Source organism: Hylobates moloch, unplaced genomic scaffold, assembly GCF_009828535.3.
Source record: "Hylobates moloch isolate HMO894 unplaced genomic scaffold, HMol_V3 SCAFFOLD_1, whole genome shotgun sequence".
Classification (NCBI taxonomy): Eukaryota; Metazoa; Chordata; class Mammalia; order Primates; family Hylobatidae; genus Hylobates; species Hylobates moloch.
In genome coordinates, this window is record NW_026652276.1 from 162,669,457 (window position 1) to 162,692,620 (window position 23,164).

At 37.4% G+C, this 23,164-nt stretch overlaps 1 protein-coding gene across 3 annotated transcripts; it reads right to left on the reverse strand.

Moving 5' to 3' along the window:
- Positions 1–6,140: 6,140 nt before the first annotated feature.
- On the reverse strand, positions 6,141–14,642 carry TAC1 (tachykinin precursor 1). 3 transcript variants are annotated; one of them, XM_032753458.2, is made up of 7 exons: positions 14,436–14,642; positions 13,896–14,027; positions 12,816–12,912; positions 12,342–12,386; positions 11,775–11,798; positions 10,267–10,320; positions 6,141–6,739 (listed from the first exon to the last, which is right to left on the reverse strand). In XM_032753458.2, exons 2-7 carry the CDS (start codon positions 14,016–14,018, stop codon positions 6,693–6,695), a joined length of 390 nt encoding a protein of 129 aa, XP_032609349.1. In that variant the 5' UTR covers positions 14,019–14,027; positions 14,436–14,642; the 3' UTR covers positions 6,141–6,692. The 3 variants fall into 3 exon arrangements, with proteins under 3 accessions (XP_032609349.1, XP_032609352.1, XP_032609350.1); XM_032753459.2 differs by lacking the exon at positions 14,436–14,642 and adding an exon at positions 14,169–14,241 and having other exon boundaries at positions 6,183–6,739; XM_032753461.2 differs by lacking the exon at positions 12,342–12,386.
- Positions 14,643–23,164: the final 8,522 nt, after the last annotated feature.

Sequence of the window (23,164 nt, forward strand, 5' to 3'; positions counted from 1 at the left end):
ACTGCTTTCTTTTCAGTTTGGATGCTTGTTATTTCTTTTTCTTGCTTAATTGCTTTGGTTAGGACTTCCAGTACTATATTGAATAGGAGTAGAAAGAGTAGGCATCCTTGCTTTGTTACTAATCTTGGAAAGCTTTCAACTTTTTACCGTGGAATATAATGTTAACTATTAGCTTGTCATGTGTGGCCTTTATCATTTTGAGAAACATAACAAAAAGAATATTAGTATATTCTTTATGTAGTTGTTGAAAGTTTTAATCATAAAAGGATGTTGAATTTGTCAAATGCTTTTTCTGCATCTATTGAAATAATCATATGATTTTTATCCTTCATTCTATTAAATCACATCAACTGATTTGCATATGTTTAACCATCTCTGCAACCCAGAGATAAATGCCACTTAATCATGGTATATGATTCCTTTAATGTGCTGTGGAATTTGGCTTGCTAGTCAAATTTTTTGAGGATTTTTGGGGTTCATTAGGGATGAAGATTCTTGATTGCATATGTCTATTTGTCTTAATTCTCTATATGTCTATTTAATTCCTCTTGCACTTGCTTACTTTTTGACTGAAAAACTGTGACATTTTTCATAGCCAATATTTACATATTTTTAATACTTTAAAATATTTTGATTGGCATATATATATACACACTTCTTAGAATGGCTATTATCTAAAAGACAAAATACAAGTGTTGCAAGGATGTGGAGAAAAGGGAAACTTTGTACACTATTGGTGGGAATGTAGATTAGTACAACTTATGAAAAACAATTTGGAGATTCCTCAAAAATGTAAAAACAAAACTACTATATGATCCAGCAATCCCACTTCTGGGTATATATATATATATATATATATATTTTAAAAAATGAAATCAGTACATTGAAGAGATACCTGCATTCCTAAGTTCATATCAGCATTCTTCACAATTACCAGTAAAAAAATATATATATATATACGCACAATTTTAAAAAATCTTTTTGGTAAAGATGAGACCTTGCTATGTTTCCTGGGCTAGTCTCAAACTCCTGGACTCAGGCAGCCCTTTTTCCCTGTCTTCTCAAAGTGCAGGGTTTACAGGTGTGAGCCACTGTGCTCAGCCTGCTTTATATATTTTGACTATACCTCATATTTATAAAGGTTCGATGCTGTTACGTGTTCTTAGTAGATTATTCCTTTTATCAATATTAATAATCATTTTTTATTTCCTGGAATTTTTACCAGGAAAATTTTTTATTGACTTGTATGACAGTAAAATTGCCATATAATCATTATATTAGTATTTGGCAGATTTTTAAAATATCACTTTATTTTTTAACATTTTTCTATTTTTTTTCAGGTTTCTCTTTTGGTAAATAATAAATAGCTACATTTTTTATCTTTTTAGCAACCTGATATCTCTGTCTTTTAATAGGTCTAATAAAGCTACTCATATTTATGCAAATATAAATGTTTAGTTAGGTTTGTTTGTTTGGTTGGTTGGTTTTTTGAGATGGAGTTTTGCTCTTTTTGCCCAGGCTGGAGTGCAATGGCGCAATCTCGACTCACTGCAAACTCTGCCCTCCAGGTTCAAGCAATTCTCCTGCCTTAGCCTCCCAAGTAGCTGGAATTACAGGCGTCCACCACCACACCCAGCTAATTTTGTATTTTTAGTAGAGACGGGTTTCACCATGTTGGCCAGGCTGGTCTCGAACTCCTGACCTCTCAGGTGATCCACCCACCTCGGCCTCCCAAAGTGCTGGGATTACAGGTGTGAGCCACCACACCTGGCCTAGTTAGTTTTTTAACAAAGATTTTTAAAAAGCTTTCTTTCCTTCTGTTGATTAGATTGTGCTTTGCAACATTTTCCTTCTTCTGTTTTGATAGTTACTTATTCATCTATTGTTTTAGTTTTAGCCTGTGTATATTTTTAACTCACACACAGAAGCTTGCACATTATTTGAGAAAAAGTCTGGATTATGTCCTAGCCTCCTCAATAACACAATAAATTTAGCATGTATTCATTTCCTTTTATACTGTCCTTCCTTCTCCCCCAGCTAACTCCCATGTTGACATCTTATCAGATTTTATTTCTAGATTGTTTATTTAACAGACACATACATAACTCTTAAATTTGGCAATATTTTTTAAGTGATTACTTTGCTCACCATATTTCTTATAATTATTTCCTCCCAGATTTAGTTTTCTTCTTGCCGAAATATGTCCTTAGTAATTTTTTCAAAGAAGGTGGGTGTAAAGTTTCTGAAGTCTTATATGTGTGAAAATGCCCTTAATTAGTGAAAGAAGGTGAATGACTGAATTTATTTCACTGACTTCAGTAAGATCTGGGCCCATGCCTCTTTCTCCTCACTTTTCCTTTCAGACCCAAATTGGATAACGGCTGCTAGAACCTAAGCTTCAGTCTTGCAGAACCTGAATCCTGTCTCATTATTAATACAGCCCCATACCTTCTGTGAATTGGAACAGTGGACAATTTTCAGGATATAGTGAAATATTGACTGACCTTCATCAACCTAACATGTAAATTCTTATGTTTTGTTGTTGTTGTTCATTTGTTTTCAGAAACAGGGTCTTGCTCTGTTGCCCAGGCTCAAGTATGGTAGCACAACCATAGCTCACCTTAACCTCAGACACCTGGGCTCAAATGATCCTCCCACCTCGCTCCCTGAATAGCTAGAACTACAGGCGTGTGCCACCATGCCCAGCTAATGTTTCATTTATATTTTTGTAGAAATGAGGTCTTGCTTTTCTAAGACCAGGCTGGTATTAAAATAAACTCTTGGCCTCAAGCAATCCTCCCATCTCAGCCTCTCAAAGCACTGGGATTATAGGCATGAGCTGCTGCACCCGGCTAATCTAACATATAAATTCCTTAGGCTTTCTGCTCTTCAGCAGAAATAGCTATTTTGAGCTATTCTCATGTTGCAATGGTTTTAATAAGGCTTAAGCTAACAGCTTTTAGCTGGCTTTTCTTCTTCCACAAATTCATCCTCACTGTTAAATGATAGTTTGGTTAAATACTGTTTTCCTTAAGAATTTTGAATATTTTGTCCCCTTATCTCATGGCTGCAATACTCATCCAGTATTGCTAGCAAGTCTGTTGTCTGTAGTGGTCAATTCCTTATTCTGGGGTTGGCACCTTCCACTGTAGCCTCTGCAATTTCCTGCTAGGGCTATGGCTTACTATTGTGGCTTCCCTTCTGCTTCTTTTTTGGGGATTTACAAAATTTCTGATCTAATAAAAATCTTTCCCGTGTTTTACACAAATCCCAACATGTGTATTAACTTCCTTAAAAATATGCCTTTAAAAATCATTCATAATGATTTCATGTTAGGAGAGATTTCAGCACGTGCTCAAATTGAGACCAGATACTCTTATTTTTGTCTGTTTGGATGGATCCATGTGAAACTATATCCCTGGGGATGTAGAGAAGGACTTTTATTGTTACTGTATACTTTCCTTTATTTGGATTTCTGCTTATTAATTTCCCTTTGATTCAAGATAATAGAGCACACATGTGTTGAATATCTTCCTTCTTCCTCCCCTGCCCCACCCCACCAATGCACCTGCCAGCTTTCTCCACATGCTCAAGAGCCCTATATGTGCTACTTACCTGTGTAGACAGCATTCAAGGGCTCCTACTCTTCTGTTTTCCAGTTGGGTTTGCCCAGTGGGAGGTACTGACAGGAGATCAGACAGCTGGGTGGCAATGAGGATGGGATATTTATTACCTGGTCATCCCACTCTCCTCCTCCTACCCATACTTGAACACCTTGTTTTGGCTCCAGTCTTTTACTGAAGGCAGCTGCCATCAAGCAGCCTTTTGCATACAGGGACACTCATTTCTTCACGTTGATCCTTCTGGCATAGGGGTAGCTGTTGCTCCCAAGGACATAGCATGGAGAACCATATACCATTACTAGCTTCTCTACATGCTGCCCATAACTTTGTAACTACTCCCTTTATTAACCCCTTCTCAAATTAGCTTGAAAATAATTTATTTTTGCCCTGGGCCCTGACCAATACAGAAACAAAAACAAAACAAACAAAAACCAAAGCAATAATGTATACAGGTAACTTTATATAGTTTGGTCTTTTTGCTGTTTCATAACAGAATAAAATAAGAAAGAATATAGGTGAAGAAAACTTACTTTAAAGGAAATATGGCACAAAGACAAAGTAATAATAAATGTTTTGAGCAGAAACTTAAACTGAATTTTCTGTCCCTTTTCCTATTTGTGTTGCCGCTGGGTTTCTGGGCCTAAAGGGAAAGCAGGCATGAGTGAAGTTCCGCCAATGCACGTCTTTATGCAGCACTGTGGGATCATACCACAGAGATTTATAGAATTTCGGAGTGGGAAGGAGCCATGGGGACTATTTAGTGCAGCAATGAACAGCACAAAGCACTGCAAATTTGTGATATAGCCTGGATTTAATCTGTGAGGCAAAGATTTAAATACCTCCCTATGCTGTTGCTTGTTCAGTGTGTCTAGTGCCTATAAAAATTTTTTATGGCTAAAATATAGAACTAATTTTCACACTGGCATTTTGAACAGTAGCTTAAAATGGGAACAGGTAACATTCACTGAATGCTCGCTGTGTGTGAGAGTGTGTTCAAAGCATTACATGCATCATTTCACTCAACCCTCAGCTGAATGCCATGCAGTGAGTACTAGTGTTATTCTAATTTTACTGATGAGGAAAATAAGGCAAAGAAAAGTTAAGGGACTCGCCCATCTTTACAAGGCCATTCATAACGTGATAGAGCCAAGATTCAAACCTGAGTAGTATGACATTGGGTCCCATGTGATTATCCACTAAAATTGTTCCTCTTGTTACAACAGCTATGCAGAAAAACTATATATATATATATATGTAAATATATATATATATATAACAAATACTGCTTTATGTCTAACAACATACAATATATGTTCCACATTATTAAATACACCATGATGCCGCTTTAAATGACGGTATAATATTCTGTTGTTTTAGTACATGTTTGCTTAATCAATTTCATTGTTAAATAGTTATTTGCTCTATTTCCCCCTCAGCTTATTTCCAATCCTGACTCCTATTATAGTATAATCTCTGACCCCAGCATTTTGTTAAGCTTCATAACCCCATCTGTAAAATGATAATATTTTTGTCATCGAGTGATTAAGTACATATATAATTTTAGCTAATGATTCTTATTATTCAATGGACTGTTAAACATTGCTGTTGGGGAGTGGGGCTCTAGGGGGTGACTCTGGTTTTCTCCATTTTGCTTACCATTATATAATTTTTCATATTTAGATGTATTGTGTACTAAGGAATATGAGTTGGAGTTTTTTAAAAAAACATTTAATTGAAAATATAAATGTTAAAATATGCTTCAGCTCTTCTCTCCTACAAATGGTTTTATTGCTCATCAACAGTCACCAGTCCAGGCTAAATTCATTTTTTTTTACTTCACTGAACAGTGCTTGTCTGCATTGTTCACCACTGGTCAATACTTCACATGCTCTATGCAATCAGAAAATGATTCCAAGGACACTTATCAATCAAAATGCACAAGCCTCCCTCTCAATGCTTGGTATTTATTCCTGATGCATGTGCTTCTGTCAGACAGAGAGAGTGTTATAGGTATTAGCAATTCACAGGCACTTCTTAGAAATGCTGGAAAGGAGTTCTTATTTTTGCTGTGAGGGTGTTGCCCTATTATCAACACCTCATCTTTCTGTATCATCTTCCGACAATCTTTGTGAGAATTTGATTTGCTATCTTAATTCTAGTGAGACTCAGGCACTGATGCATTTATACCTGGGCTCTAAGCAGGGCTGAAATGGTAGTGAGCTGATGTTTTACTCAACAAGAGAATAATCAGTGAAATATATCTTTGAAATAGATTATTATTGTATTTGTAAAAAGGAATTAAAAGCATATAAAACCAGAACTTAGCCTTTACTCTTTGGAACGCAAATTGCAATTGTGTTCTTCATAAATGATCTCATGACAAATGATTTAGCAAAAAAAGTGCATGACAGAGAGAGAAATTGCATTTTAGACAAAACTGCTTTGAACCTATTTCACCTATTAAAGGAAAGATTGCTAATTGGACATAAATGTTAATAAAAGAATGTGACAAAAATCTTCAAGATATTTTTTCTTTTATTTAAAATGTTAGCTATCACACCACATCATACAATGAAATGAAGACATTAGAATCACATTAAAACTTTTAAAAACATCTCTATATAGTCACAAAACATGAAACATGCTTCAGAGATACAAATATAGTGTAATACCAAAATCTCAGTACATTTTCACCATGAAAACAAATAGGAAAAGCACAAGACTGTCAGGAGTTTCCTTCCCTTTCCGCAGTAGCTGACATGACTGCTTCAAAGCAATGATTTTTTTTCTTTAGGGACTGTATCATTGACAGGTTTTACAATTTCATTTAACACTGTGCTTTGTTGAGAAATAACCACTTATTTCTATTTTAATGGAGTCATCATATTGGAATTAAAACACATGTTTACAATACATATTGGCACAATATGAAAAATAAACACTTTTTGCATTTTCAACCCCAAACAACTGTTATTAAATAAATTATTATTCCTCATAGTGCATGTCTTAATTTACCTCTGATTGCCCATTGTCACAAATGAAGCTGAATAAATATAGTTAGGTAGTTTATTAACGTCTTCTTTCATAATTCTGCATTGCACTCCTTTCATAAGCCACTGAAAACAAAGAAGAGATAAAGTGTTTTTTCAGTGAATTCACTGAGGGAGTTACACAACTAAAGTTCAGGGCATATAGTAATTTATTTTAAACTCATAATGACATTTTCCCTCTATAGAAAGTATTTCTAAAAATGTTATCTGCACATCTTCCAATCCTGCCTCAGTCTCTATCCTGATTGGAAATGATCTAACCACAGAACTCGGTTTCATTCATCATTCATCATATACTTGGTGCACCCAAAGCATATTTCCACAATATATTGCAGTGTTGATTCTCAGCAGCTTTCTCAAGTAGTAGCAGATACCCACAGCGAATTATAGAAAGGACAATGCCTAAAATAACCAGGAATACTAGTAGGATAAAAAGAAAATGTGGGACTTTTATTCTAGCAGAGACCATGGGCCAAATCTAGAATACCACTTGTTCTTGTAGATAGGTTTATAGGAATACAGACACACTCATTCATTTACATATGGTCTGTGGCTGCTTTGGCCTAAAATAACAGATTTGGGTAGTTGCAACAGAGATTACATGGTTCACAAAGCCTAAAATATTTATAATCTGTTTCTTTTCAGGAAAAGTTTGCTGATCTCTGCTCAAGGGGCATCTAATTGTGTAGGGGTCTCTTCCTAGCTTGTGGATACCTCCCAGTGATGGATTGCCCTCAAGACTAAAAACAGCCCATTTACCGTAGGTAAGTCAGTTGAGCCATCTAAATACCATACTGTTTAACTTTAGTGGCCTGTGAAGGATTAATTATTGCTTCCAAAGGTATTTAACATATAGCTAGCAAGTAATTTAAATACATTGATTATCTGGACAAAAAAATGCCAAAATTGTATATTATATTATATTACATATAATTTCAAAAGGATCTGTAAACACAAAGGGGTAAAAATCAGACCGTTGCAATAAAAGTATTTTGGGATATTTTTCATCCTTAACTAATACCTTATAGACTTAGATGTATGGTATAGTGGAACTACTATGCTTTTTGAAATTTAGTATGGCCTGTATAAAATACTGAATGTAAACAGAAACAGTGGAAAGATCTGTGAAGGATCTGTAGGAACAACAGGTGCTACTCTAAACAGTTTCCTCAGTGAGAAGATTTGCTGACAAGGAAGGCAGGTAAAAGCACCAGTGTTATCACTTCCCTCTTTAATACTGGTCTTAAACACCCAACTATCCTTTAAGTGCGGTTAACAATAAGCTGCATATTTTACATCAATTAAGTATGCACTTGTGAGGCAGAACAGTCTGAGCCAACACTGGACGGGCTTGAGGGAAGGAAATAGTTTATTTCTCATTCGGTTTGATTATATTAGGAACAGGATGAATAGCCCAAGTTCAGTCTCTGACAAGCTTTAGGTAACATGACTCTATTCCTCAGAGAAATTAGATGAAAGCTAATGTAAACCAACTAAAGACAGACAGTGATTTAGCTGGAACATAATGTCCTCTTACATGGAAACAGAGTTTCTTACCTGCTTCAGAGGGTCTTTGAACCCTCTGAAGCCTGATATAAATTTTTGAGTGTATGAGCTGATGAGGGTTTCTGTGGGAAAGGGCATCTATCTAGATTTATCAGATTGTCAAAGGGGTCCCTGACCATGAGTGGGTAAAGATCAGAGGGCTGTAGATTAAGGCTATGATAACCTTGCCTCCATGAGGTATATAAAAAGATCCCTGATTGACTGTGGATCATATCACATTTTTGCCCATTTTTCACCTATTTATATTTTCTTAACTAAAATGGAGGAACAAAGATTTAGTTATAGATTGATCCTGATTCATTACAATGATTCTATTTATCACTACTTATGTTATGATTTTAAGTACGTTTAATTGTATTTAATCTGTTCTAACTTGTACAATATCTACATTTGTAAAGTTAAGCATGTTCTGAAACCTATATCAATTCTGGAAATGGAAAGTTGATGACTAATATGATTATCAAGAAAACCACAGTTAAGTGAGGACTAGTATGTATTGATACAAATAAAAGCCATTGTGGTTTAAATTTATACTTCATTTCTAAAAGTGGGAAGATAATACATATTAATAAAACAATTACAAGTTTTTCATTAAGGCACATTGATAATTTCTTACACTTCACTTACACTTCGGCAGCCCAAAATGACTGGGGAGAAAATGCAAAGGTAGTGTCTACATAGAAAGTGCGGACCCAATAAAAACACTAGGATAGCTTGTCCTGTGGACTTCAACACCAAGAACTTCAAATTCCAGATTTATTGGAAATTTTGTATAAAAGGTCAATTACGAAACACTTAGAACTTTTCAATTATATGAATATATTCTCTGGCTTCTGCTGTAGCCCAGATTATGTTAACTTTTTTTTCTATTGCGGGTTTTGATTTTTGCCCCACAGAAAGTGGTTTTATTTAATGTACCCAAGTCTTACATTTCACAATAAAGAAAAAAATCTCCATTAAAAAACACTAGGGTATTTTTCCTAGGATCCAGATAATTAACGATTAAGCCAGCACATCTTATAGATTGTCTAGAAACTAGAAATATTCTAAATGGGTAAGACAGCTGCTGATTACTTTCTAATTAATAACATATTTAGTATTTTAATCCTATTTTCACTGAAGGCAAAATAGAATTTGAATAGCTTTTCCAAGAAGCCCTAGAGGTAAGAGCTACAAGGTCTTAACAAAAAGTGAGCTTCTATTAAAATGATCTAGGGGTTATTTACCTTGAAATCGGTGTGATGAATGAGTTAACTAATAATGGTTTTCAGATATATATATATATATATATATATATATATATATGGTATTTACAAAGAAGATGGAAACTGAAGAGAAGGAAACTTGCAGCATTTATATCATATGAAAAAGTTGTTCAGAATTAAAATGAGAATTGTGGCATCCTTTCTCTCTAAGGAGTTTATAGCCAGAACCAATTTATAACACTCAAGGATATTTAATTGTGTTCCTTTTTGAAAGTACTGAAATAAACCATATCACTTTTGTCCTCTCCAACATCCATCAGGATGTTTAGATTTTGAATATCTACAACTTCATAAAAAGTGATTAATTTGTATAAAGAATTTGTTTTGTGAATTTATTTTTGTGTTGGAAGATCGCCAGATGTAATGTCTTGTAAAACTTTCAAATTACTTTGATAACAAGTGAAAATCAGCCTCATTCTTCCCTGCACTCCCCACTCCCCTTGGTTCAGTAAGGTTAAACAAGGCTTATTTAACAGACCCAAAGGAAAGAATATAGTACTAACCCAAAGATTCAGGTTGGTAATGATTAAATGGGGCAGACACTGGTAAGAATGGTGATTGGAGCGAAATAGACAGATATTATGGTAATATTAGCTCAACCAGCTATAAATCCATTTGTGGTTACAAGTACAACAGTTAAGTTTTTTCACCATAATACTCATTTTTATATCTACTACTCCTTTTTAATATTTTAAAACTATGTCTTAGAAAAAAATAGAAATAGATTTGAGATACTATTTTCAGTCATAATTTCATACATACCAGAATTTAAAGCTCTTTTGCCCATTAGTCCAACAAAGGAATCTGTTTTATGTCCTGGAAAAATACATTTAGGGGCATTTTAATATGTATATCTTTGAGGAAACAAACTATTATTAATAGAACAAAGCAAGCTTCTGAATATATGTCTGTATAATATCTATCTACTTCAAGTTTTGGTGAGACTGAAGAAATAAAGATTCCTTCAAAGTTTTATAAATTACACTAAAACAATACAATGAAAGCACTTTTCTTAATTCTATATTTAATGTTAGCAAGCACTCTTTATTCATATATTTTATCTGTTATGTAAGGGCTAAAAATATTTTATATAAAATGTTGTTATTTGAGCTAGCTTTGATTTTTTAGGAAGTCAATTTCACATTTGTGTGAGAGTGAAATATCCAAGCGTATTTCCTTGTGTTATTAATAAGTTGTACTTCTCAGCAAGTAGACCTTAATTAAATCAGATTCCTTTCCTTGATGATTATAATCTTCTAAAAGGTCACTGTTTTTATTTTATTGGATATTAAAAGATACTCCTTTCAGAAAAGTGTATTAGTTTTCACATGAACAGAGTACATTTTTTAATTACATAGAATTTTTATATATAATTCCCTTCAAAGTCAAATCCTTAGAAAGTAAATATGAATACCATTTATTTATTTTTCAAAGATGAACTCTTCGGAAAGGTTACTATTTTAATGCTAGTGAGAGAATTTCTCTTGGTTTTTATTTTAATAGTTGAGAACAGAGCTGCTATGTTAATGTGGCCTGCTCTGCCACCCAATGAACCAAATCCACGACAGGGTACATGAGTGGACAATATGATCAAGATAGACCCTTGCCACTTCTTGTCAACTCCGGTTCCATTAACTGAGAAACAAATCTAATGACTTTCATGTACCACAATTTTGCCATCTTTGCTGCCCTAAGAAATGTTTTACTGATCGAGTTTTCCCATTCAATTAGGGGATTAAAAAACTGCATCTCTACCCATCTTCATTTTTAGTATGGATTCTCTACTTATATTCATTCACTCATTCCATTTAATTAGCTGCTGGATGACCCTAATAAATGACATCATTATTGGACCAAGCATACTAAAATGAGTTAGGAGATGCCTATAAATGCTTGTGGGGGTTTCGTGTTTGTTTGTTTGTTTGTTTGTTGGTTTACAGTGAAAGTAAGCTTAGGGGGTGGGTGGGTGGGAAGAAGTCTGTATGGTAGATTTCTAATCCTAGGATTGAAATTCTTATCTAAAACTAACAATTTAAGTGACTTAAAAGACATTTTTTTCTTTTTTAATATAATGCATCTCTTTGCTAAGTACAATATGTCTAAATAACCATATTCTGGATGTAATATGAATCTCCCCCATTCTTATATTGTCTTCATTAAACATATTAAGCCCTAGAGTCATGACAGAAAATAAGGTAAGATAAATAAAGTGAAATTCAATATAATTTTACATTTAAATTTGATAAATGTCAAAATAATTTTGAACTTACTTTTGTGAGAAATCTGGCCATGTCCTAGAAGAAAGATAAAATTAGCAAACACATACAGATTTGTTTTTAAAGATGCTACATTATATCTTTTATAAAATAATTTGATTCTCAAAATATGTAACATTTTCTATCTATATATTATCCTGAGGAATAAAGCAGAACCATAAATGCTAAACAAATTATTAATCATAAAAACTAAATATTTAAACAAATAGAATTTTTATTAAGTGCCTTCTATGGGATTCAAACCTAGGACTATGAGACTTCTGAGGCCTCTTATTAACTACAAGACTGTAACATATCCCACCTTCAAGGCTGGCCACCCACTGAGAGAGAGAGAGAAAGAGAGAGGGAGAGACTGAGACAGAGAGAGAGAGAGTGACAGAGAGAGAGAGTGACAGAGAGAGAGAGAGAGACAGAGTGAGAGAGAGACCGAGAGTGCGCAAATCCATCTCTTTATTAAACAGGCATGATCCAGATCTTGTATTTCAGCCCATAAAAGATTTTATTTCACTTTCCTGCATGTGCTTTCACAATAGTAAAATAAAGATTTATAGGAATGTTTACCATAAAGAGCCTTTAACAGGGCCACTTGTTTTTCAATTGAGGAATCTGACAAGAGACGAATTGTCATTAACTACACGTTCCACTGACCGTGCGATGAATTCAAGCAAACAATATTTCTATCCCAAGACAAATCTACTCTCACCTCAGGGAATGCTATAAAATCCTGCTCCACATGCACTTGGATCATCCGCACTACTACCCCCGGAGGCCCGTGCCTTCCCTTTGTCAGCTTGGATCTTTAGTCAAGGGAGCGCTTCACTCGAATACAGTGAGGCATGCGAACCAGATCTTTCCCTCCCCCCCGCGGGCCCGTGCGTGCCTTAGTGCGGCGTGGGCCAATGTCGCGCCTGGGGAATTACACCCCTCTTGGAGTGGAAATCTCTATTCAGAGCGAGAGACCCTGGGGTACTCCAGGAAGGAGTGAGCAAACAGGGCGGGCTGCCCAAGACACCTAGGGACGGTCGCCTATCTCACCAGCATCCCGTTTGCCCATTAATCCAAAGAACTGCTGAGGCTTGGGTCTCCGGGCGATTCTCTGCAGAAGATGCTCAAAGGGCTCCGGCAGTTCCTCCTGGGGGACAAAAGCACGGACAAAGGGCGTGTAAGGCAACCAGAGCGAGGCACCCAGCAACCCGAGCTCTTCCCGCTGTACTGCGGCCCCGAGGCGGGGGGAGGCAGCCTTCCCCACGCTCGGGCTGAGCGGGGTCCCTCCCGAGGCGCTCCCTCTCTGCGCCCCTCCTCGCGGAACTCGCGTCCTGCCCCCCGCGAGCCTGCCAGGGCGAGTTAGCAGCTGGCTTGGCGTCTTCAAGCTTGGAGCACTTTCCGCTCTTTCCTCCCAGCCCGGGGACCTTCCCTCATCTGCTGCGCCGCCACCTGACTTTGTCTTGTCTCGGTGCCGGCTTTGTAGAGTCCTCACTGCCCTAAATGCACACAGGTGTGTGGGATCTGGGGCTGGGGCTCCGGTGGGGAAGGGTGACAACGCTTTACAGACGACTTTCACCGTTTTCCTGAGGCGCGCTCCCCAGCGCCTGTAGCCTACGAGTTTCTAAAGGGAAACTTCAAGCTACAACCTCAGGTCCGCAAAACAAACGTGAAGGCAGGAAATTAACTTCCCTCCAGCCTCTGGCCCTCCAATCCCCATGCAGCTGGCGCGTGTGCCCGCTGCTGCCCGCGACCAAGGCGCCCTCCTCTGCCCGTGCCCAGACGCTAGGGCAGTGCAGCTGGACCTGAGCCCCCGAAATCCCCGTTCCTGGGGGATGAAATCTTAAGAGATTTCCCGTCTTGTTAGGATCTCGGGCACATCCGGGAGGGCATCCCTGCTGCAGGGAGTTCTGGGCCGGACGGTGAAGCCCTCGAGAAGAAATTTGAATCGTGGGCACAAAATCCCGTGAGGAACCCGGGAAATAGTGCTCCTTTCCATCCTCCCGTACGCATCCGCTGCCTCCTGTCGCGGTCGCGGTGCCTGCCACGTTAACTAGGGTACTGTTGCGTGGGAAGGTGACAGCTCTCGAGCCCAGGAAGAAGGGTGCGGGCCGTCCTGGGAAGGGGCCTCACCTTGATCTGGTCGCTGTCGGACCAGTCGGACCAGTAATTCAGATCATCATTGGCTCCTATTTCTTCTGCAAACAGCTGAGTGGAGACAAGAAAAAAGACTGCCAAGGCCACGAGGATTTTCATGTTGGATTTCTGGGATGGGGTAGGGGTAGAAGACACCAAAGAGAGAAATAATATATCTATTAGGGGTGGTTATCCAAGAGTTAGAGCAACAGAATTTTCTGCCCCACAACGGATGAACCAAGATCAAAAACATAAGGACTAAAGTCTCACCTGTACCCGTTAGGCGAGAGAATCGCGTCCCCAAGATTCTCCAACCCTCTTCTCCCTGAATCCCAACTCCCCCAGCCCCCTAACCCACCAACCCACGCCTTCAAACCAGGAAACTCAGCAGGTGGAAGACAAAGAGGGGCGTTGGCGTTTGGGAAGCCAGTCTCCCCGCTGTCCCTCGCCGCAGCGGCGCACCCAGCGCGGCCACCTCGGACAGATGCGGGGCGGGGTGACCCGGGCAGCCGCGGCCAGCACCGCGCGGGCACTTACTGCGACGGACAGTCCCGAGGGGTGCTGGGTTCCTCTGGTTCCTCCGAGCGCACGCTGGTCGCTCCGCACTCTCGGTGGCTGCGGCCGGGAAAGAGGTCCGAGCGCGCTCTTTCGCCTGCTCAGTGCCTGGCGGTATTTATCCCAGCCTCCTTGAACCTCCAGACCCACGTGACATTCTCCCCACGCGACTTTCTGCTCAATATTTAATTAGCCGCCTCCTCTCCTTTCGCTTGCGTGATTGAGAGTTTCCGAGACGGTAACTCGTCGATGCCCATAACATCTGGACCCAGTTGGGTTCTAAATGACGCAATTTTAGGAAAATCGAGGTCTCGCCATCCAATCCGGAGCGGCCTGCTTCCGTCTGCAGATCTGACGCCCCCTCCCCTCTCCTTCGAAACTGGGTTTCATGACACCTGATATTACTCATCAAATTTGAGCAAAGTGACTCATTCCTTGGACTTCGGTAACTTTTCCGTCCCTTGAGACGTCAGGATAAGTTGCACTTTTGAAGATGGCCAAATAACTGTAGGCATTCAGACATTTCTTAGGAAATCAGGCTAAAAAAGGAAGACTACACTTGAGGGGAGATGCGGGGAAGCATTATTTTCCCCTCTATTTCTAGCTTAAGAGTATTTAAGTGTTTCTGAGACACAGCATCTTTCTATAACCAGAACATCCCTCTTCTAAATCAGCGCGAATACTGGCTTTTCCTTAGCATAACAAAAGGATGTTTCGTCCCATAGTATTTTAGAAGATGCAAGCAGATTTATGTTACATTTTGGAGAAAGGGGAATTTAAACATGACATTGTGTGTCAGACTTAGGATTTCTTTTGTTTCAAGCTGGGTAACTCCTCTTCCTTGCCACATCCAGGAGCAGGGGTTGAACAGGACGTTTTTTGCTTCTCTCCTATACTTTCTTGCTGAAGACTAGGAAACCAGCAACATAGTGTGTAGGATCCTCACCCTTGTCACTAAAGGGCTCTATAAATCATATGTTTCTCCTTTCTATGAAAGTAAGTGTAGTGAAGATGCTAATGGGACAGTCATTAACAGCACAAAATATTAGACAAATAGCATTTGTACAGAAACCATAGCTTTCCATGAGCCCTTGGTTGCCTGGCAGGCACATTTCTTTGATCTCTAAATGAATTAAAAGATATGACATCTTTGGTGGAGTAGTTTTCTCCCCTTTACATATGAAGTATTATATTTTTCAATTAATTATTATTTTTTAGTATATTGCATAAAAGAAATAAATTTTTGCAACTCAAACCAGAATTTTTTTTTCTCTACGTTGTTCTTAAATAATCCTGAATTTGGAAATTCTCATGCATCTCTAATTTCTTTTGGCCTTAGCCTCACAATGCGAGCATTTTATTTTCCGTCTTCAGAACTTTCATATGGAAAATTATAAGCATATCCAAAAGTAGAGAGAAACATCCACTTCCAAGTTTCATCTACAACCCTTCCAGTTTCCTCTGCACTCAGATTATTTTGAAAAAAATCCCAGACATTTAATCATTTCAACTGTGAATATTTCAGCATGTCTGTATAAAGGTAGGAATTAAAAAAAAAAAAAAACCATGCCATTATCCCACCTAAAACAACATAAAATAATTGCTTACATTTCATCCGGTTAGCATTCAAATATTTCTCATTGCCCCCTAATTCCTGCCCACACAGTTTCCTGGTTGAAATCAGAATTATAATGAAGTCTATACGTTACAATTGGTTTTGTTAGTTCAGGCTGCTGTAAGAAAGTACCATGGTCTGGGTGACGTAAACAACAGAAATTTATTTCTCACAGTTTCGAAGGTTGGAAATCTGAGATCATGATGTCAGCATGGTCTGGTTCTGTTTAAGGCCCTCTTCCAGGTTACAGACTGTCATATTGTCTCCTTGTTATATCCTCACATGGCAGGAAAGAATGAGAGAGCTCTTCAAGGTCCCTTTTATCAGGGCACTGATCCCATTCATAAGAGCTGCACCCTCATGATCTAATTATCTTCCAAAGACCCCACTTCCTAATGCCATAACATTAGGGGTTACGATTTCAACACATGCATTTTAGAGGGACACGAACATTCCTTCTATTGCATGTTTCTTAAATTTCCCTGAATCTATAATTCGCGCTCTCTTTCTCTCTCCATTGTAGTTTATTGATAAGACAGGTCAGGAGAGTGTACTGCATTCTGGAATTTGCTGATTGCCTTTTAACTTGTTTCTCTGTTTCAATTATTTCCTGTTAATTGGTAGTTGTATCTAGAAGTTTGATCCTCTGTACATTTTTTTCTTTTTCTTTTTCTTTATTTTTTTTTGATGAGACCACTTCACATGTGTTGTGTTGTTCTGGTAGGAAGCACATGATATGTGGTTGTTTCTCCTTTTGAGTTGTTAGCAGCCATTGACTATCATTTTCTAGATCTATGAATTCATTAGTATTTTCAAAACAGTGCTATTTTGATTTTATCATTCATTATTTGTCTAGTAGGTAGACTGTTTCATGTTTCTCAACAACTAGTTATTCTAAGGCATTATTAATATAGGAAAGATGGGATAAATGCCTGATTATGTCTCTCTACCAATTTTGAAAATAATGAATTGGTAAATTAACACCTTTAAATAAGACCCACTTTGAAAAATTAGGATTATTATGACTTCATGGATTTAAACACATTTGACATACAGTCATCACTCAGTATGCGTAGGGGATTGGTTGTAGGACCTCCTGTAGGTATCAAAACCTGTGGACCCTCAAGTCCCTGATGTAAAATGGTGTGGTATTTGAATATAACATATGCACATCGTTTCATATATTTTAAATAATCTCTAGATTACTTACGATACTTAATATAATATAAAGGCAGTGTAAATAGTTGTTATACTGTATTGTGTGGGGAATAATGCAAAGGGAAAAAGTCTGTATGTGTTTAGCACGGATGCATTTTTTTCTAAATATTTATGACCTACGTTTGGTTAAATCTACAGATGCAGAACCCATGGATACAGGGGGCCAACTATATTTCAACCCATGGCAGGCATTCTTCTAATTGAAGTTCAGATCTATTCTTGGCCCGCAGGTGACTCTTCAAAGTGACTCCTGAGACTTTATGCCAATAGGCTTTGATGGTTTTTCTTGTTTTTGGTATGACAAAATGTTTCAGGTCAAAGTTATATATGTTTTGCTTCTGACCTGAAATCTGCCTGTAAGGGGCCCTAATTTTAGAATTGAAAATGACCATTAGAGATCACAAACTGGGCTTTATTGTTACACATTGTTAGTGAGTTCTTCATTGCTTCAAGACCCTTTCAGCGGACAGAGCTGAGAAAAATGTGCGTCTCTCTCTCTCTCTCTCTCTCTCTCTCTGTGTGTGTGTGTGTGTGTGTGTGTGTATCTATAATCATGAACATATACTGACTTTTTTTTCAAATCAGGATCTCATAGAGTTTTTAATTAACCTACTCTATTTTGCATCTCTTTTTCCATACCCCAAATGACATCAACATGATTATTCATTAGGTTTATCCCAATACATGATGCCAGTATGATCAACAATATCATTACTGGAAACAGATTAAGAGTTTTTGTTTGCAGTTTTGTTCTTTTTTTATCTTTAGGGCATATCACACCAGGTATGTTCGGTCATATTACTGTGTTATAAAGTCTCTTTACAAGTTATTTGTATGGTTGTGCTACCAACTCTTACACAGGTAGATTCATTTTCTCATTTTGCTCAAGTTATAGGGATCACTTTTTAAACGTAAGTTTAGAATTATGTAAAATACATGGTTCTAAACTCAAATATTAAAAACATTATGTGGCCGGGCGTGGTGGCTCACGCTTGTAATCCCAGCACTTTGGGAGGCCAGGGTGGGTGGATCACAAGGTGATGAGTTTGAGACCAGCCTGGCCAACACAGTGAAACCCCGTCTCTACTAAAAATACAAAAATTAGCTGGGCGTGATGGTGGGCGCCTGTAATCCCAGCTACTTGGGAGGCTGAGGCAGGTTAATTGCTTGAACGCGGGAGGTGGAGGTTACAGTGAGCCAAGATGCCACTGCACTCAGCCTGGGCAACAGAGCTAGAATCTGTCTCAAAAACAAACAGACAAACAAAAAACCTTATGTATTCAAAGAAGTGTACCTTCGGTCCCTATCTCTCTGCTCTCTTTATGTCTAGTAACCATTTCTTTTTAGGTTTTTGGTTTAGCCTTATATTGCTATTGTTGTTATTTTAATATAAGAAACGATGTGATAATTTCCCCCTAAATCTTGTAAAATTCTATACCTGAAGTGGGACATTTTAGAAATTTTTTTTATTTCTCAGATACTAATGTGGTTTATGGTTTATGAGGTAACAAGACAGCTACTTTATAATATCTAAACTACTAGTTCAGTATAAACAGTTGTATAATTTTATTCAGATGCTGTATGTTATAAATGTGCCATAGTACATAAAATAGAGGTTATTTCATAGAATTGAGTAATAAACAGTAATGAGATAAAAGGTATATCCAAGAATGCATTTGCCACATTCCCCACATCATTCATTAATGCTATCTTAGGGATCCTACTAAGACATGCACGTTTTGCACACTTTCCCTTTGAACATTGTAGAGGTTGAGATATTTGCATTCTTTATTACCTGTTTTATTTCCTAGGATAAGTTTAGGAAAAAATACATATTAATAAAACACATATGTTTGATGCATGCTAAATTCATGATTAGTAGACTGGTGAACAAGTAATTCATTAATACCTCATTTTTGTGTTGCAAATAAAATTTGCAACATAAATTAAATTAAAAACCTGGACAAAAGTAAAAAAAAAAATCACTATTGTCCATTTTCTCATCACTCAAAAGGAACCACTGTTAACGTCTTGGTATACTGCTTATGATATTTACTTATTTATGTATAATTATTATTGTTTTTTGAGACAGAGTCTTGCTCTGTCTTTCAGGTTGGAGTGCAGTGGCATGATCTCAGCTCACTGCAATCTGTGCCTCCAGGGTTCAAGCAATTCTCCTCAGCTTCCCAAGTAGCTGGGATTACAGGCATCCACCAACATGCCCAGCAAATTTTTGTATTTTTAGTACAGACGGGGCTTCACCATGTTGGCCAGGCTGGTCTAGAACTCCTGACCTCAAGTGATCCACCCCGCATGGCCTCCCAAAATGCTGGGATTGCAGATGTGAGCCACCATGCCCAGCCTGCTTACAATTTTTAAAGGGAAAAAGTCACCTGATTGTTTTTATAAAAATATTTTATGCATTTCGTACAATGTATGCATTGTACTTTTTATGCATTTTATACAATTAGAAGGATAGAGCAATAGACAAATGAATGTTATGAAAATAGGATAAGACCCTAGTAACTATTTTTAACAAAAGATAGTTATTTATATTTTATTTGATATCAGTAGAAGAAAAACAAAACTAATGTGAAAAATGTTTGTTCACCACAGGATATTTTTTTCATAAAAAACTGACTAGTGCTAAAAAAGCAGGGTTTATTCATCTGGGTATATGCCCAGAGGTTCATTGCAGCACTGTTGACAATAGCAAATACATGGAATCAACTTAAATGGGCATCAATGACAGATCGGATAAAGAAAATGTAGTACATATACACCATACAATACTATGTAGCCATAGAAAAGAACAAGGTCATGTCTTTTGCGGAAATCTGGGTGGAGCTGGAGGTCATTATCCTTAGCAAACTAATGCAGGAACAGAAAACCAAATACCACAGGTTCTCGTTTATAAGAGGGAGCTAAATAATACAAACTTATGAACACAAAGAAGGAAATAACAGACACTGGTGTCTACTTGAGGGGGGAGGGTGGGAGGAGGGAGAGGAGCAGAAAACTACTGGGTACAGGGCTTAATATGTGGGTGATGAAATAATAGGTACAACAAACCCCCGTGACACGTGTTTAACTATGTAACAAACCTCCACATGTACTCTCAAACCTAAATAAAGTTTAAAAAAGCAAGGCTTAGAGATAAACATGAAGAGGCTAGTATTAATATGTAACATTAAAAAATAGATATTTATATAATATCAATTCCCTAATTTTGAAAGATTAGGATGTTAGCACTCTTAAATTTCTTCCCATTTTCCCTTTCCCCTATTTCCCAATTTTTGCAGTTACATAATTAGTTTACATTGTTCAAGTTTATAACATTCACATTCAGTATTGCTACCATACTTTTATTAGTTGTCTACTTTCACTGTATGTTTAAATATATTCCTTGATCATTACCGGTTCTTTTAATCTCACTTTGCCATTCTTAAATTTATTTTTAATCATCTTTTATTTGACTGGATGTCATTGTCAAGAAAATTTTTCTTCTCCAAGAAGAAATAATGTGTATTGCATTTCCTGAGTTCTTTCATGCTAGTAAATGTCTGTTAGTGGTTTCTATGCTTAAATGATGTCTTGATTAATTATAATATTTTTAGATTAAATTTTCACAGAACTTTATGGACATTGCTTTATTATCTTGTGGAATTGAGTGTTATTGATAATTCTGAAGTGATACAGTTTTTCCCTGCTTTTCTGTTTGAATATCTGAAGAATTTTTTCTTTATCCTTGACATTCAATAGTTCAGCTAAGAAATATTATTGAGCATACTACCTCTAACTTTCTTGGAGTATCATGAACTGTTTTTGTTTTGTATGAGTAGGGACTTGCTCTTTAATATATTAAATTATTATCCTTCATTTCAGGGAAATTCTATTGTATAATGTCTTTGAATATATCTTGAAGTGGAATTTTTACTTCAATAATATTATGAAAAATTTCCTTGGATTATCATATATATAATACTATAATATATATTATATTTCATGTCTATAATATTCTCCCAAATTTGCTTTAATTCTTTGTCTTTTTTAGCTGCATTCATTCAGATTTTCTCAGTTCTTTTCTGCCAGTAACGACTTTTGTCTATTCTGTGTCTTGCAGTTTCTAATTTAGTTATCATTTCCATAATCATGTTGCATAGTCCAAAATTTGTCCTCTAGACTAGTAATTTCCTTTATCATCTCATTTAATTTTTAAATTATTCTATTAGTATGCTCTTATTTTATTGAACTAATGTTCTTAAGACCTTCTTAGAGTGAAGTGGGGGAATTGCATTCTATTTCCTGAGTTACGTTTTCTTCTAGTTCAGTGGTAAAATGCATGAGTTTTGAGCAAACTCTGCCAATTTTTACTGGCTTAGCCATTTGCTAGCATGTAGCCTTGGATAAGTTACTCAAGCCCTCTATGCCTCAATTTTCTAGTCTGTTAAATACAAAAATAAATAGTATTTACCTCAGAAGTTTTGCTATGGGGATTAAATGAGTAAATACGTGTGAAACGTAAAGAACAGTACCTAGGGGCCAGGCGCGGTGGCTCACACCTGTAATCCCAGCACTTTGGGAGGCCGAGGCAGGTGGATCACCAGAGGTCAGAAGTTAAAGACCAGCCTGGTCAACTCGGTGAAACCCTGTCTCTACTAAATATACAAAAATTAGCTGGGCATGGTGGTGGGTGCCTGCAATCCCAGCTACTCCGGAGGCTGAGGCAGGAAAATCGCTTGAACCCAGGAGGCAGAGGTTGCAGTGAGCCGAGATTGAGCCATTGCACTCCAGCCTGGGCAACAAGAGCAAAACTTCATCTCAAAAACAAACAAACAAACAAACAAACAAAAAACAGTACTTAGCACATGCATTGAATGTTAACTATTATTATTCTAGATGGATATGTGTATGTGCACACTCATGTTTGTGTGTAATACTTAATTTTTTATGTCACTTTGATTAGGCTATGATGCTGAATTATTTGATTATATACATCTACATGTTCTTGTGAAGTTTTTTTTTTAGATGTTATTAGTATTTCAATCAGTAGACTTTGAGGAAAGTCATTACTTTCCATGATGTGGGTGGGCTTCATCCAATCAGTTGAAGGTCTTAAGAGAAAAAGACTGAGGTCCCTTGAGGATGAAGGAATTCTGCTTCCAGACTGCCTTGGGACTTAAGACCTGAAGACATCAACTTCATGCTGGAATTTTCAGCCTGCCAGACAGCTGTGTGCATTTTAGATTTGCCAGCATCCACAATTTGTGAGCCAGTTTCTTAAAATCAATCCCTCTTTCTCCACACACATCCTGTTGGTTCTGTTTCTCTGGAAAACCCTGACTAATACAGTATCTAATATGTTTGCATAGTCTCTGGGCTATTTTCTCCATCTTGATGTTGTTTGCATGGCTCTGGGCAGACAGAGTGGGAGTGACTATTTGTGTTCCAACAAAATCTGAGATTTATTTCTCCTCATCTGAGGGCTAAGAATTTTGTGTTCAGCTTTACTTTCTTAGCCTGAGGGAATGACAGAGGGAGCAGGGGACTTGACCAAGATGCCCTGCAGTCTGAATAACTTGTCTCTGCTCTTTCCTCTGAGTTTTGTGCAATGTCTTGTTCCATGTTAATTCCCTGGTTGGAAAGTCTGTACTTCTCCTGCAGGAGACCCCATTATAATTTGATCTCTGGGTGGCCTGGGAGCCTCCTTCCATTCTTAAAGAGTCAGCTCTAGAGTGCCTTTCCCTGGCGTCACTCGTCTCCATTGCATTTAGGAAGAAAATAATGATCTGCCTACTGAGTTTTCTTTTCTCTATGTGTCACATCATTGATAATTCTCAGAATTTGTCAACTCAAAATAAAACCTCTGGAGGGTGAT